The following is a 14,632-nucleotide window of genomic DNA, read 5'->3' as shown; positions in this document are numbered from 1 at the left end:
GGGGACTGGACTAGATCAGTACTTCTCAACCAGGGGTACAGAGAAGTCTTCCAGGAGGTACATCAATTCATTTAGATATTTGCCTAGGTTTTACAACAGTCTACATGAAAATCACTAGCGAAGTCAGAACAAACTAAAATTTCATGCAGACAAAATGGCTTGTTTATACTGCTCTATATACTACACACTGAAATGTAAGTACAATATTTATATTCCAATTTATTTATAATGATATGGTAAAAATGAGACAGTAAGCAATTTTTCAGTAATAGTGTGCTGTGATACTTTTGTATTTTTATGTCTAGGTTTTGTAAAGCAAGTAGTTTTTAAGTGAGGTGTAACTTGGGGGTACGCAAGACAAATCAGACTCCTGAAAAGGGTACAGTAGTCTGGAAAGGTTGAGAGCCACTGGACTAGATGACCTATTGAGGGCCGTTCCAGTCCTACACTTTTATGATTCCTCATTTAACAAGAAGCATCAAGTCACCCTGAACTTTAAAGAAAACTTTGTCCTGGCCTTAAGCTAAAGGGGGGGAGCATACAAGGGAGAGACATCTCTCCTCTGTTTTTTCCACCAAATGCATGATGAAGTGAGCTGTAGCTCACGAAAGCTTATGCTCTAATAAATTTGTTAGTCTCTAAGGTGCCACAAGTACTCCTTTTCTTTGTGCAGGAGAGAATCAATTATATCAATGAGGTCTGCTCAGTTGTAGTAGTAAATGTGTTACACATAATTAAATCAAACTTGTGAAGACCCTGGGATTGCTTCAGCCCAAGGTGAAACAATGAGGAAAAAAGACACCGCAAAACAACTCATATAAGGTTACCTGTCGATCATTTCCTGAGGTCCCTGGTCCATTCCCATTCCTTCTCTCTCTAACATCACAGCATCCAGAAAAGCATCTTCCCAGAACTGCATCTGGTCCCACAGTGTTGAGCGCTCCTTACCTGGGCAATATTAAATAAGAGTTCTAAGCTCTCATTCTAGTCAGATATTGGAAGATCAACTCCTTTCTTCCCATTTCATAAAGATACCCCAAGCCAAAACAAACCCACAGCCAAAAGGTCATTTTTAAAATTACAGACAAGAGCACAACAGAGAGAGAGGGAGAGAGAAAGAAAAGACACTCTCCTAATCTATAGTACACTCTGACAGCATCTCCCCCAAACCTCAGACATAAGGAGCAATTTTGCAACTACCCCTGAGTGCACACCTTCCTCCTAAAGTTAACACCGCCCACAATGGGATGTTACATCTCACACAGAAGTGAACAGGACAGGCCACGGTGTACAGAAGTGCTGAGCAAAGATATTACTGCAAACACACAGAAGTGGAAAGAAGAAATTATTACTTAGAGAAAAGGTTTCCATTGCAGCGTCCTCTAACTGGTCCCAGACGGATCCTTTATCCCTCCCTGCACAATTCCGAGCAGACAGGACCATGGCAGCAAAGAGAAAGGGAGAGGGAGAGGATGAAAAATAGGAGAAGAGAAGAGAGGGGTGGGGGAGAGAGCTGTTGATTAATGCAAAATTCAGATCAAAAGAGTTCACAGAAAAAATGCACTTGTTATTGCAGGAAACATTCAGCAAAGGGCTAGTCAATCTTCAGAGTCCAGTAGCCCTCTGTTCAGGGCTATGCACAGAACAGCAATATATTTTAGCCTTCAAAACATTATCTAGCTCAGTGGTTTTCAACCTGTGGTCTGCGGCCCCCTCTGGGTCACAGACTATGTCTAAGGTGTCCGCAACAGGTTGTCACTACCATTGAACAATGGTTTTCAGCTGGGGGTCCACAGAATATATCTAAGATTTCCAAAGGGGTCTGCACCTCCATTCAAAATGTTTTAGGGGTCTTCAAATTAAAAAAGCCTAAAAACCCACTTATCTACCTAAAAAGCTTTTCCTCTCAGGATTCCAGAATTAATTCATATTCAAGGATGTGCCAATATGGGGTTCAGGCACACTAACCCTTATGTTAACTAAAATTTCTCACCTATCTTCCCTTACTATTTTTATCCTTGACAAATCCTCCACTTCCTTCCAAACAAACCATCTGAAGTGCCATTCTATTTATTGCCTCAAGTTTGGAAAGCAATGTATTCCTGAGAACAGAATCTCCGGATGCCATTAATTGGAATATCCAAGCTCCAGTCTACCCTCTATGTGTGACTCCTCCAGCTTCCCAAAAAATTAACTTACCCAGAAGCCCTTCATAGAGGTAAACACGCAGGCTCACATCCTCCAGAGCTCTCCCTGGGCTGCTGCCCTTGATATCCTTCACGGTATGCTTCAGCCTTTGAGATTTACCCTGAAAAATAGGGGGAGAGAGACATCAGAAAGGCCAATTTAAAAGCTATATATAGGATTGTATCTTACAACATATTCAAGTGTAAAACCATTTTAGTTTGCAAACCATCTTTCATACAAACTATTTCCCAAAGAGTTTACAGAGCCTATAGTTAGAGGGAGAGAGAAATATTATGTAGGTTTAGCAAGGAAGGAAGATGTTTTGGGATGTCATTAGAAAAATTATGGGGAGCTGAGAAGATGCAGAGATACAGCATGGCTGTCCAGGATGGAACAGAAGGCTGCACAGAAGGCTCTCAAACCAACATAGAGAAGCTTGTGTGGAAGGACAAAGAGGTGGCCAGAGCTGGGATGAGAGAAAGCAAGCAGGGGATTATAGAACGACAACATTTTATTTAAAGGTTAGTACAAGTACATGGAGCATTTGAAAAACAAGAATAATTTTAAATGGAACCAGAAAAATAAATGAGCCACCAGTGGAATCATTTGAGGATGTCCATAACATTGCTGGAGTGCTACGTACAGAGGAGAACACATACCGCAGCTTTTAGAGACAGTTTGTAAAATTGGGGCTTGAGGAGGACATAGCAGAGAGAAATGTAACAGTCAGTACAACTTCAGATAACACATGGACAAGGATTTGATACGGTATGAAATTATAACAATGGTGTATGTGGGCAATAGCAGATTAACAGACCCAAAATGTATGAAGAGGAGAAAAGGGTAATGCCAAGGATAATGCCAATGTTAGAGAAAGCGGAGGCAAATGAGAGCCCTGAAATGAGGCAAGAGATAGAGATGGAGTTCAGGATGATCCCCAAGTTCAGCAAAAGCACTTCTGTAAACATGTAAGTAAAGGAAGTAGAGATGAAGACACAAGTTAATTTGTTCAAGACAGATAGAGAGGCTGGAAAAGGAGGTCATTAAAGGTCACCCTGAGATGTGAAAGGGGAATGAGGTCAGACCAGGGGCGGGCAAACTTTTTGGCCTGAGGGCCACATCAGGTTTCCAAAATTGTATGGAGGGCTGGTTAGGGGAGGCTGTCTCCCCACAAACAGCCAGGCATGGCCCGCCCCCCGCTCCATCCAACACCCCCCTCCCCCGCTTCTCACCCCATGACGGCTCCCCTGGGACTCCTGCCCCTCCAACCTCTCCCCCGTCCCCTAACGGCCCCCCCAGGACTCCTACCCCATCCATCCCCCCCACTCCCTATCCCCTGACCACACACCCCCTGACTGCCCCCTACCGTCCCATCCAACCCCCCTCTCATTCCTGACTTGCCCCCCGGGACCTCTTCCCCATCCAACCACCCCTTCTCCCTGTCCCCTGACCGCTTCGGGAACCCCTGCCCTGACTGCCCCCCGCTGCCTCATCCAACCCCCCCTCCTTCCTGGCTGCCCCCCCGAGGGCTCCTGCCCCATCCAACCCCACTGTTCCCCGGCCTCTGACTGCCCCGACCCCTATCCACACCCCTGCCCGCTGACCAACACCCCCAACTTCCCTGCCCTCTATCCAACCCCCCACCCCAGCCCCCTTGCCACGCTGCCTGAAGCACTGGCGCAGCTGTAGCGCCGCCAGCCACCGGCCAGAGCACCGGGTCAGGCCGTGGCTCTGCAACTGCATTGCCCGGCTGGCCAGAGCATTGCGCCAGCATTGCATCATGCTGAGACTGTGGGGGAGGAGGTAGCGGGGGGGCGGCAGCCAGGGGCAAGCCTCCCGGGCCAGGAGCGCAGGGGCCAGGCAGGAGGGTCCCATGGGCTGTAGTTTGCCCACCTCTGGGTCAGACCATAAAAAAAAAATGACAGAAGCAAGTGAGCGTCCACCACCTCTTCAAGAGATTCCAGAGTCTGGCAGGTCTCACTGTTGGGAAATCTTTCCCGATGTTCATCCACAAAGGATATCACCAAATTTAACAAAAAAACAAACATAACTGATTTTTTTCACCTATTATTACAAGTTACATCTAAAATTCCTGTAAATCAGATTTTTTTTATAAAATGTATTTTTCACTATTTTTTCAGTTGACAGCACTTTGTATAGAGTCTTTTCACTGTTTCCCCTTTTGTGAGAATCTTACAAAACAACAGGGGAGCAGGAAAGAAAAGGAAAGGGGTTTGTAAAACCACAAAACTGGTTTGGGGGACTACGGAGCTGGAACAGAAGAAGTTACTCACCTTGTGCCGTAACTGGAGTTCTTTGAGATGTGTATCCCTACAGATGCTCCACTTCAGGTGTACATGTGCACCATACGCCTTTGATTGGAAATTTTTGGTAACAGTGCCAATTCAGCTTGCTCATGCTCCCTACACACCCTCATACCTCACATCAAGGCTATATAGGGCTTTGTGAGTGAATTGCCCTCAGTTCCTTCTCCTTTGCAAAAGTCTCTCAGAAAAAATGCTAAAGCAGAGGGGAAGGAGGGCAGGTAGTGGAGCTCTCAGAAGGGGACACATCTCAAAGAACTCCAGTAACTGCACAAAGTGAGTAACGTCGTCTTCTTTGAATAGTGCCCCATGAGTGCTCCACTTCAGGTGACAACTGAGCAGTACCCTCAGCGAGAGCGGAGTGCTTCGGAGCAGAGTTCATGATTTAAGACAGGACTGGTATTCCCCAAGGGCAGCATCTGACCTCAAAGAATGGACCACTGCATAATGTTTGAAGGTGTGTATCGAAGTCAAAGTTGCAGCCTTGCAAATCTCCCCAATCAGAACATGCGAGTAATGCCATAGAGGTAGAGACACACCTTATGGAATGGGTTACCATTGTAGGAGGAGATTGTATAATGGTAAATTCATAACACAAAATAATATATCCAGAAATCCAACTGAAAAGGCTCTGGGTAGAAATTATGGACACTTTGGACTTGTCAGCAATTTGTATGAACAGTCTCGAAGACTTCCTAAATGGCTTGGTTCTGTCCAGACAAAGGTCTAACCTCCACCTGACTTCTAATGTATCCAGGATAGCATTCTCTCTGGTCTAACATGGTTTCAGAAGAAAAACTGGGAGATGGACGACTTGGATGATGTGAAATTCAGATGACACCTTAGGTAAAAATTTAGGAAGCGGACATAATAAAACCTTGTCCTTGAAATATACTGTAATTGGGGGTCTGCCATTAAAGTCTGTACTTTCCCAACTCATTGGACAGAGGTGATGGCCACTGAATCAAGTTTAGATCCCATACTGCAGTAGGTTTTTTAATCTCGTGGGAAAGGTTCCTCAACCCCTTGATAAACCTCAGTGTCGTTAAATGAGCGAACACTGAGAATCTCTCAACTGGTGAATGAAAAGCTGTTATAGCTGCCAAGTGGATTCTCATAGAACTTGGATATAATCCTGACTTTTTCAATTCCAGGAGGTAGTTGAGAACAGCAGAGAGGGAAGAATGAGCAGAGGAAATATACCATTGGTCACACCAATGGTTGAATCTCTTCCATTTTTGAAGGTATTTCATGTGGATCCCTTCCTATTGTTTAACACCACCTACTGTACCTCTGCAGAACAGGAAGTCTCTGTTCCCACAAACCATACAGGAGCCAAGCCTTGAGGCGAAGAACTCCGAGGTTGGGTGGACAGTATGACCAGGGTTTGAGAGAGAAGGTGAAACTGAGGGCAATTTGCCTTCGCAGTCTCATTGCAGGGCATGAGGATGTTTAAAGGGTGTACACAGGCTGAACAGACATTGCCACCGAAAAATCTTCCATTAAAGGCACATGCACCTGAAGTGGAGTACCTATAGGGACATTACTTGACGAAGAACTTGAAAATTGATTTAACTAATTGTTTCAGTTGGGTAGATGTCAAGTTGATGGTAATCCTTTACAAAAGTAACCATTAACTGAATTTTATCTCATTACCCCTAGTGAAACTTTTTGTACCATCCTCTAAGTCTTTTCCCACATAGCATTTAGACTCCTAGCTATGTTTGACCAAGCCGTTCATATAATACTTGACATTTACTTAGCTCTTTACAAATATTAAATAATGAATCCTCACATACTGCTTGGGAAGTAACTAAGTATCCCCTGCCTACACCCCCCAACTCCAATGTAATATGAACAATTCAAATCACTACATATAAACAGAATAAATCATTTTGTACAAGATTTTACAGTCTAATGATGCAGGGGTGGGGGGTGGGGACAGATCCTATAAGAGAGGTCTTTCAAAGTTGCTATAAGTTTAATTTGGGGAAGTTAATTGAACAGCAGAGGAGTGTTATAGTCAATTTAGCCAAGTCACGTAAATATATGCACCAAGACAAATCTATTTACATTGTTGGATACGGTTATGCCCAAAGTGTATATGTTTTGGAGATAAACATGTTCTGACTAATAGTTTAAATTTCTGTGCCCATTCAGATCTGCCAGCTAGGAACTGCTATTTAAAGAAAAACCCTATGGACATTCAGATATTATTAGAACAATGTTTTAAAAAACTACAGAACAGCTGTTAAACCCAGGGAGGGCCACCATTCACCCACACCGAGCAGCTGTTTCAACGCAATAAAGGATCATTTTGTCTTTGCTGCATAAAGCCATTCTACCATCAAGGATAATATAAATAGGGAGGGGAGACTGCAGAAGCATATCTTGAAAATGGGGAATTAAATACTGTTAGTGCCCATAGTATCAGAGTGAGGAGTAAGCCTGCCATACACATCGTGTACAGTATGCAGACCCTTGAGAGGAAGCATTCAGAGATCCACAAGAAACTTCTACCTGTGGTATCAATACACTACAGAATTCTGTCAGTGCTGATTAGCCCCTGCAATTGGATCCAGGATCCATAATACTATGATCCCACACCCACTTTACACCTATTCAAGTCCTATACAAAATTTCATTAGAAAATCAAATGTGCCCTTACAAAGATGGAGCTAGTAGCAGAGTTTGTCTCAATTTCACTGTCTGATACAGTGTTCCGTGATCCTGTCAGGTTCCCACCATTCTCCCCACTGAAGCCATCACCAGCGTTGCTGCTCAAGTCACTGTCTGCTCCTAATGTCTCTCCAGAGCTGTTACTAACCTATGGAGGAAAACAGAGCAATTTAGAATGGCTTCTTTTCTTCATGAGCATTAGATATTTGGAGAGAAAAGAGATGTCAAGAACGTCACCCTAAAGCTGAGTAAGACTTCAAGGCCCACTCTTCCCAACAACAGCACACTGCATTTCTATCCTGTGCCATAGGACCCTCTCACCAAACCCTACCCTACAGAAAGGGACAATATTAACAGACTATTTAATAAAAGACATTTAAAAATCCTTTGAGTTAACACAATCTCAGAGCCCATTCAAGTTAGACACACAGACAGCTAAGTTGTTTTTCCTTTCCCAACAGACCTCACTACCTGATAGGTCAGGAACAGGGCCACAAAACAGGGCCACAGAGAGTTAGAGAGTCAAATTCTTAAAATTTCACTTCAAAGCAATTCAGAAAAGAAAGCTAGGAAGTTCGTCTGGCAGGGTCCCCACAGTGGAGAATATCAGACAAGAATTGTGGCCAAGAGAAGGCTCATCCCTTTCACCTAACAAATTCCCTTACTATTTTTTTTTTTAAATTAAAAGAGAAGAGAAAAACTTACCAAAATTTGGATCCTACAGGCCATTACAGGCAAATGTGTATGCCTATAAATGGCTGCAAATGTGCCCCTACTCTAGGATATAACTTTAGAAAGTTTATAACACTCTTTATACACTCAAGCAACTCCAATGTTACAGGTTTGTGTCTTCTGTGAACAAAAAACCCCCACAAAGGTTTATCAGTCTGAGGTCTTGTTTTCAAAGTAACTGCAATCTAACATTTTCACAACATTACCCACAGGGGAAATACAGAAATGTATACAACACCCAACAGCAAAGAGCACTGCATACACAGGGGATACCTGCCCACAGAAGGAGCATATGAACATATGTAAGGCAAACATTCACACAATTTGTTAAGTCTCTAAGGTGCCACAAGTACTCCTTTTCTTTTTGCGAATACAGACTAACATGGCTGCTACTCTGAAACCATTCACACCACATGCTCAGAGGCTGGACAGATAGAACACACTATGGACACACTATCAGAGCAGACAGAATGTAGACAAAACAGAGTACAACTCACATACACAAATACATGCACGCACACTCTATATACACTCTTACACCATTGCAAAAAGTCAAGTACACCAAGATTTCACTTTGGCCATGTCTTACCACTGTGCTAACTTCAGAATCCTGGCTTGTGCTTCGGATCATAACAGCCGGCCCTGCACTAGCAACAGAGTCCAAATCACTCTTCTGCAACCAGGCAAACAAAGGGGATAGGAAGAAAAAAAAAATCCATGTTATATATTATCATTTCTATCAAGAGTGACAGACAACATTTACCACTACTTTTGGGGCCTCTCTCCTAGAGAAGCTTAAAACTGCAGGCCTCAGAGGTTTGCTGCGCAGAACCAGTCGAAAGGACACACTGCCCCCAGCCTGTCAGATACAGCAATACCTTCACAAATGAAGGCTATGTGATTGGGGCAGAGACAAATCTTTCCAGCACTGAACAGGAGAAGAGTTTTACCAAATGAGAGCACTTGAAAGGTTCTCTCAAACTCTAAAAAGATGTCCACAAGTAAGCAACAGAAGCATAAAGACACTGACCTGAGAGCCTGAGGTCAGACTCAGGCCGCTGTCTGCACTGATTTGGGATTTTTTCTCATCTGTCTCTCTCAGATCAAAGAAGTGTTTCACACCTTCCGACCCTGGAGAGAGGGAAAAGACATTCATTATTGTAACAGGGAAAGACATTGTAATATAAGGCAGATGGTAGACTGGGAACAGGAACAGTACCAGGAAGACAAGCCAAAGCTTCTTGTTCTCTAGTTCCTTGGTACTGTAAACAACAACAAAGCCCAGCAGGTCACATCTGCCATCCTTCCAGTGCTACTTTGTGTCTCACAATGCTCCAAGGAAGCAGTCCAACAGTCTTAATTACGGATTGTCAGTAAACAGTACCTCTCAGCAAGACGTATGATATCCATTCAAAAGAGACAAAGAGAGAACAAACAGATGTCAGATTCCAATTACAACAAGGCATGCGGAGCAGTCACTACTCAACTCTGGAAAGCCACTTCCTTTGTTCTTGGTAAAATAGCTGACATCTAATTATTTATTAATACTGCCAGTGTCATTTTTTGTACAACTAACTGATTGTCTTTTCAGGCTGAATTTGTTAGGTTGCCAGCAGCTGTTACCCTGTAGGTTTTCCTAAACCAAGTGATACATGGTATGACCATGCAGTCAAAGAGCAGATGGTAATAATTAGTGCCACACAAATAAGGGCTTCAAGTAAGATGTTTTTAGAAAAAATTACAATATTCCATGTTAGTTCAAGACATAAATGAATATATGAAGAATGGCGCTCCAGAGTTTGTAATCACATACGTCAGTTGTGAGAGAATTTCAGCAGGTCTGAAGGCATGCATTCACTAGCCTACTTCATCCAAAAAGAAAAGAGAAACAGAAATGAGATAAAGAGCTTATGTTAAGGTCCCCGTGCAATACAGAAGCGATGTTCTCTCCCCTCCTCTGATGGGATGACAGAAGGAAAGAGGGAGAGAGAGCACGCCTGAGAAAGGATTTGGAAAGCACCGTGCAATGGAAGTAAGGAGGCAGGAGAAGAATACGCTACTGATTGTACATAGGTAACCACTAAGCTCAGAAGGGAGAAAAGTCTGAATGCAACACTTCTGCCATATCCATATCTGCCAACTGTTCAGTAACAGGGACACATGACAAGCAGCTGGAGGATTTTTCTTATATACTCATGATGCATACAGATACAATATCCAGTAACTCTACAAACAATTCAGCAATACCTTACACAGCAAAGATACTGAACTAGGAACTGAGAAGAGCATTTTTATGTTAGATATCTATCACCAAACAGTGCTAACATTAGAGAGTGAGAGAAGCATGTGTGAGAGAGATAACATACATGGTGTATATCAAGATTTATGGGCATGAGTTTGAGATGACACATTACTCATGAGTAGCAAAGCCGAAAGTTAGCTGTGCAGACCACCCCAAAGGCTGTACATATTTGCATGTTCTAGCCTGCCACCCCATCAAGGAGTCTCTCTATATTTTGCCAAAAGTATATTTCAGAAAAGTTATGAAGTATACAAAAAATATTTTGGTACTATATTTTGTAACCCTCTGCATAAAAAGCCAGATGCCTTAGTCACTATAAATAAGTGCCCAGGACTCAAATGGAGAGGAAAAACTACAAAAAAAGTACATTATATATACCTCAGTTACCTAAAATACTCCTTCTACACATAACTTGTTTCTAGCCCTAGAAAGTCACAACTGTTGCATATCACACTGGAAAATGAGAAATCTACTATTTCCAGTGGTACAAAGGTACTATTTCTAGCCCTGAGTGGTAAAGAGATATGGGATCTTTTATCATATCACTAGTGCAAGGATATCTATTTTTAGTCATGCGCCTTGGGCAAGTGGGTTTTTTTTGTTTTTAAAGGGAAAAATTAGGAAACACTCATGGCAAATTGATTTGGAAAGTAATTACAACTGATGGAAGCTGTTTTTAGATTTGAAATATTAAAAAGCATGATAAATGTAATTTATCACACTATCATCACTACACATATTGTATTTTGATTTTATATATTTATATAGACACACGCTTGTTACATATAAAACATTGTGCCATTAAAATTTATCAGGATGTGACCAATTCCAACCCAGCCTCCTTGACTATTTGTTCTTTCCTCGACCAGACTGGTTTGTTGTTTTTCATTTGTCTCTCTCTCTCTTTTTTTTCTTTCCCTCTTCCATTATAAGAGAATATAGTTACTGCCTTGCAGAGCTTATGTATGGAAAGCACCTACCACGTTGTGGACATAAATCAGTCATAGACGTGTGTGTGTGTGTGTGTGTGTGTGTGTGTGTGTGCGTGCAGCCATACACACACACACAGTATATCAGAGAGAAAATTTTATAGTATGTGTGTGATAGTAGCACACATCTATTACTAAAACTGTTATAGCTGATAACTATAAAAATCAAGCTCCGTGAAGACTCTAAAAGCAAGCCTCAGCAACCTAATTCAGGTTTCAGAGTAGCAGCCGTGTTAGTCTGTATTCGCAAAAAGAAAGAGTACTTGTGGCACCTTAGAGACTAACAAATTTATTTGAGCATAAGCTTTCGTGAGCTACAGCTCACTTCATCGGATACCTAATTCACACTTCTTCCTTTAGCATGGTACCCAAAAAATTTCACTGGAAAGACTCATCCTCATTTTGTTTTTAGCTGTAGCTCACAAAAGCTTATGCTCAAATAAATTTGTTAGTCTCTAAGGTGCCACAAGTACTCCTTTTCTTTTTGCGAATACAGACTAACACGGCTGCTACTCTGAAACCTGTCACTAACTACAATTCTTCACAGATCACAGATCCATATTTCCTCTTCCCCAAAGTTATTTCATGCTGCAGTTCAATAGCAATCACAAATAATCTACTGGGAGCTGATACCAGAGAACATAAATCTGCCCTGGCTGGAGAACTGCAGGAATAGAGAGCCCTTCACACCACAACATTCAGACACAAACTGCTGTTAATGTCAAGGTACTGTCAGACAAAATTGCCTATCTTCTAAAAAGAGAAGCTGGATTTTCATGGCAAAATTCATTCCAATCACTTTTTACATCAAGTGGTGAGGAGGTTTAGGGGGCCTTGTACTGAGCAGAAAGCACACTTCCTCCTTTCTCTTTGCACAGGGCACTAGATTTCTCTAGGGCACACTGACCTACTCAAGCTGCCCTAGGGTGCAGGATTTCACCTGAACACTTTGGTTGTGTGTGCAAAAGAGCATGTGCTATGGGTGCACACTCACCCCAGGCCTGGGGAGTTGGCAGTTATGGGGAGGCTGGGGGGGGATCAGTTTCTACGTTTCATCATTTCCTTACTCTGTTTTTCCAAAGCTTTTTGCTTTTTCACTTCCTGGTGCTTGTTCCACAATTCTACCAAAGATGCAAGCAGGAGAAAAAGAGAAAGAGTCAAAGGCTGGTCAGACAGGAGAAAATGAAAAACCAAAATTCCCCAAAATAACCCACCCACCCTTGTACCTCCAAACACCAGAAATTTATGATAACTAGTGAGTGAAGGATTAACACCATTCTACAACAAATCAATGTTAGGAGTACAGAGCTGCATCATTGCCTATTTATTGGATTTCAAAAACTGGGGATGATCCGACACAGTGAATCAGCTGAGCAAAAACAAAAACGGTTTTTAAAACCAAATCTGCCCAGCAGACTTCATCTCCTTTCTTAGGAAGGGCTGATTTAAAGATGGACAGTTTTAAAGATAGGCAGTTGGGTATTTTATCCCCAACATTTAGCTTCTCACAAAACTTAATATTCATGCCATGTCACTGTCAAAGAAATGTGCAAAAGAAACAGCATTCCCGGGTAAAAGGAAATTGCATTTTAAAAACTTTCCATTGTCAGTAATCTTGCTTATTACTAACACCACAAAGATTTTTAAATAAATAGGTGACTATTTAATGGACAGTATCCTCATAAGTGCTGAGCTCCACCTACTGGCCAGTCCTAGGTGCTTTTCTGGCCAGGATACATATAAAAATAATAAAATAATGGGAAAACAGAAGAAAAAGGAGAAAAAACAGAAATCAGGATTCCAGTCATGGCAAATGCTACCCCGAAGATTTGAGGCAGGTCACAGTTCTCTTTCCAGCCGTGATGGAGAGAATTCCAGGGACAATACACAATGAAGAGGGCAAAGTTTTTTTTTGTTTGGAGTCTGTGCATACACTCTCCTTTTCAAACCTAACACTGGGATAAGATAGAAAAATATAAGCACCACCCTGCACCATAACCAAGATTCTGCAGCTGAGATGCATTCATTCTCCTGTTTGGAGATGTCAAATAATTCCAGGTGCTGGCCCAGTGGCAGCATCACAAGTTGGTATACTGGAGCCCCCCATTTGAACGTTGAGCTTTACCCTCTCTCCCCCTAGGATGGTGGAGGCTGGGAATGCTACACAGGCAGGACACTCAGTTCTTGTAAGAGCAGGGAGGGGAGGAGGAAAGGAGAGAGGAGGGTTACTTTTCTGCAGTGAAACCTGCTGTTCAATCAAAAGCACTGATAGAAGTGTGGCAGGAAACCCATCCAGACCTTGCAGATGGAGGTAAGTAAGGGAATCACGCTCTAAATCAAGAAAAAAACAAGTTGGTGAGGAAGTCTATGAGGATATACAAGAACATCAGAGGGATAAAGTTACAACTCCAGTGGAGGGCTATCTCCCTCCCCAACATTTCATAGGCCCCAGATTTCAAATTGCTGTGGGGGATAAGCTACAGTGATTGAGGCAGACAGCCGTGTGTGAGTGTTGGGAACATGGCTGTTCCCCAAATGGGTTTTATTTCTGCTTATTAGCTGTGACAATTGTGACTGATGGGTGTTCCCTCCACACTGACAAGCTGACAAACTAACAGGATACTTTTTCCAGGTTAAACAGTATACTGTAGGCTTGACTGCAGTTTCCCATGGCTGAGCACACCAGCTGGCCTTCTCTGAAGTGTATTTACTATATGCTTTTTTTTAAAATATTGCTTCACAGTTTTTAAACCCAACCATCACAGGGTTGAATAGCAACGCTTTGCTACTAGGGTACCTTTCCTGAGTTACCTATCAATTCACCAGTTCTTAGAATGCTTATGGTACATGCCAAGATTTAGCGTGATCCAAAAGGGGATTTTGAGAGCAAAGGGCTTAATGGCATCTAAAAACAGCCTCAGATTATACTGTGAAGTATTATTTAGCAGAGAAAGGGGGTGCTCCTCTGATAAATCTGAGATTGGCAATTGAACATCAGAGGCATGGGCATGGCATAAGAACCTGAACAGAAGGAGAAGGTAGGCAGGAAGGATCTGGTACAGACAGCTTAAATTGCATAGGTGGTACAAAGTCTTTCCCCTTTTCAAAAAACTGCAAGGAGTCCAGTGGGTCTCTAAATATTAAATAATCCTAGTCCAAGACTTCAGAAAACGCTAGACAGTTTTCACCTTGGTTACTGTCCTTCTGAGTAGGTTCAGTAATGACACTTTATATCAAAAAGCTTTCTATTGGGGTAGAGCCTGGAGCCAAGCTAAAGAAAATATCCAGAGGAAGCCCTAATTTCAGAAAATAAAGAAAACATTTTTGCTCTGGGTCTGCCCAGGAGAGCATTAACGCCCAATAACACACAAAGATAGAAAATAAAATAGGCAAAAACAAAGATAAAATGCATCAAAAAC

General features: G+C 42.4%; 1 protein-coding gene across 50 annotated transcripts in view; it reads right to left on the bottom strand.

Annotated features, from left to right (window-relative positions):
- The window catches only part of MADD (MAP kinase activating death domain), a 130,848-nt gene that overhangs the window by 52,552 nt on the left and 63,664 nt on the right, over positions 1 to 14,632 (bottom strand). For 20 of the 50 annotated variants that reach the window (XM_038407650.2, XM_038407640.2, XM_038407642.2 and 17 more), the window contains 7 exons: positions 12,281 to 12,334; positions 8,953 to 9,053; positions 8,512 to 8,595; positions 7,180 to 7,338; positions 2,200 to 2,308; positions 1,353 to 1,415; positions 828 to 948 (listed from right to left, as the gene is read on the bottom strand). In XM_038407650.2, the coding sequence (XP_038263578.1) occupies positions 828 to 948; positions 1,353 to 1,415; positions 2,200 to 2,308; positions 7,180 to 7,338; positions 8,512 to 8,595; positions 8,953 to 9,053; positions 12,281 to 12,334 (691 nt within the window). The remainder of the gene's footprint in view (positions 1 to 827; positions 949 to 1,352; positions 1,416 to 2,199; positions 2,309 to 7,179; positions 7,339 to 8,511; positions 8,596 to 8,952; positions 9,054 to 12,280; positions 12,335 to 14,632) is intronic. The other 30 variants (XM_038407649.2, XM_038407670.2, XM_038407657.2 and 27 more) reach the window with 3 other exon arrangements.

This window comes from Dermochelys coriacea, chromosome 6, assembly GCF_009764565.3.
Source record: "Dermochelys coriacea isolate rDerCor1 chromosome 6, rDerCor1.pri.v4, whole genome shotgun sequence".
Taxonomy (NCBI): domain Eukaryota; kingdom Metazoa; phylum Chordata; order Testudines; family Dermochelyidae; genus Dermochelys; species Dermochelys coriacea.
The sequence above is the reverse complement of the archived record's forward strand: the minus strand, read 5'-3'. Positions and strand labels throughout refer to the sequence as shown.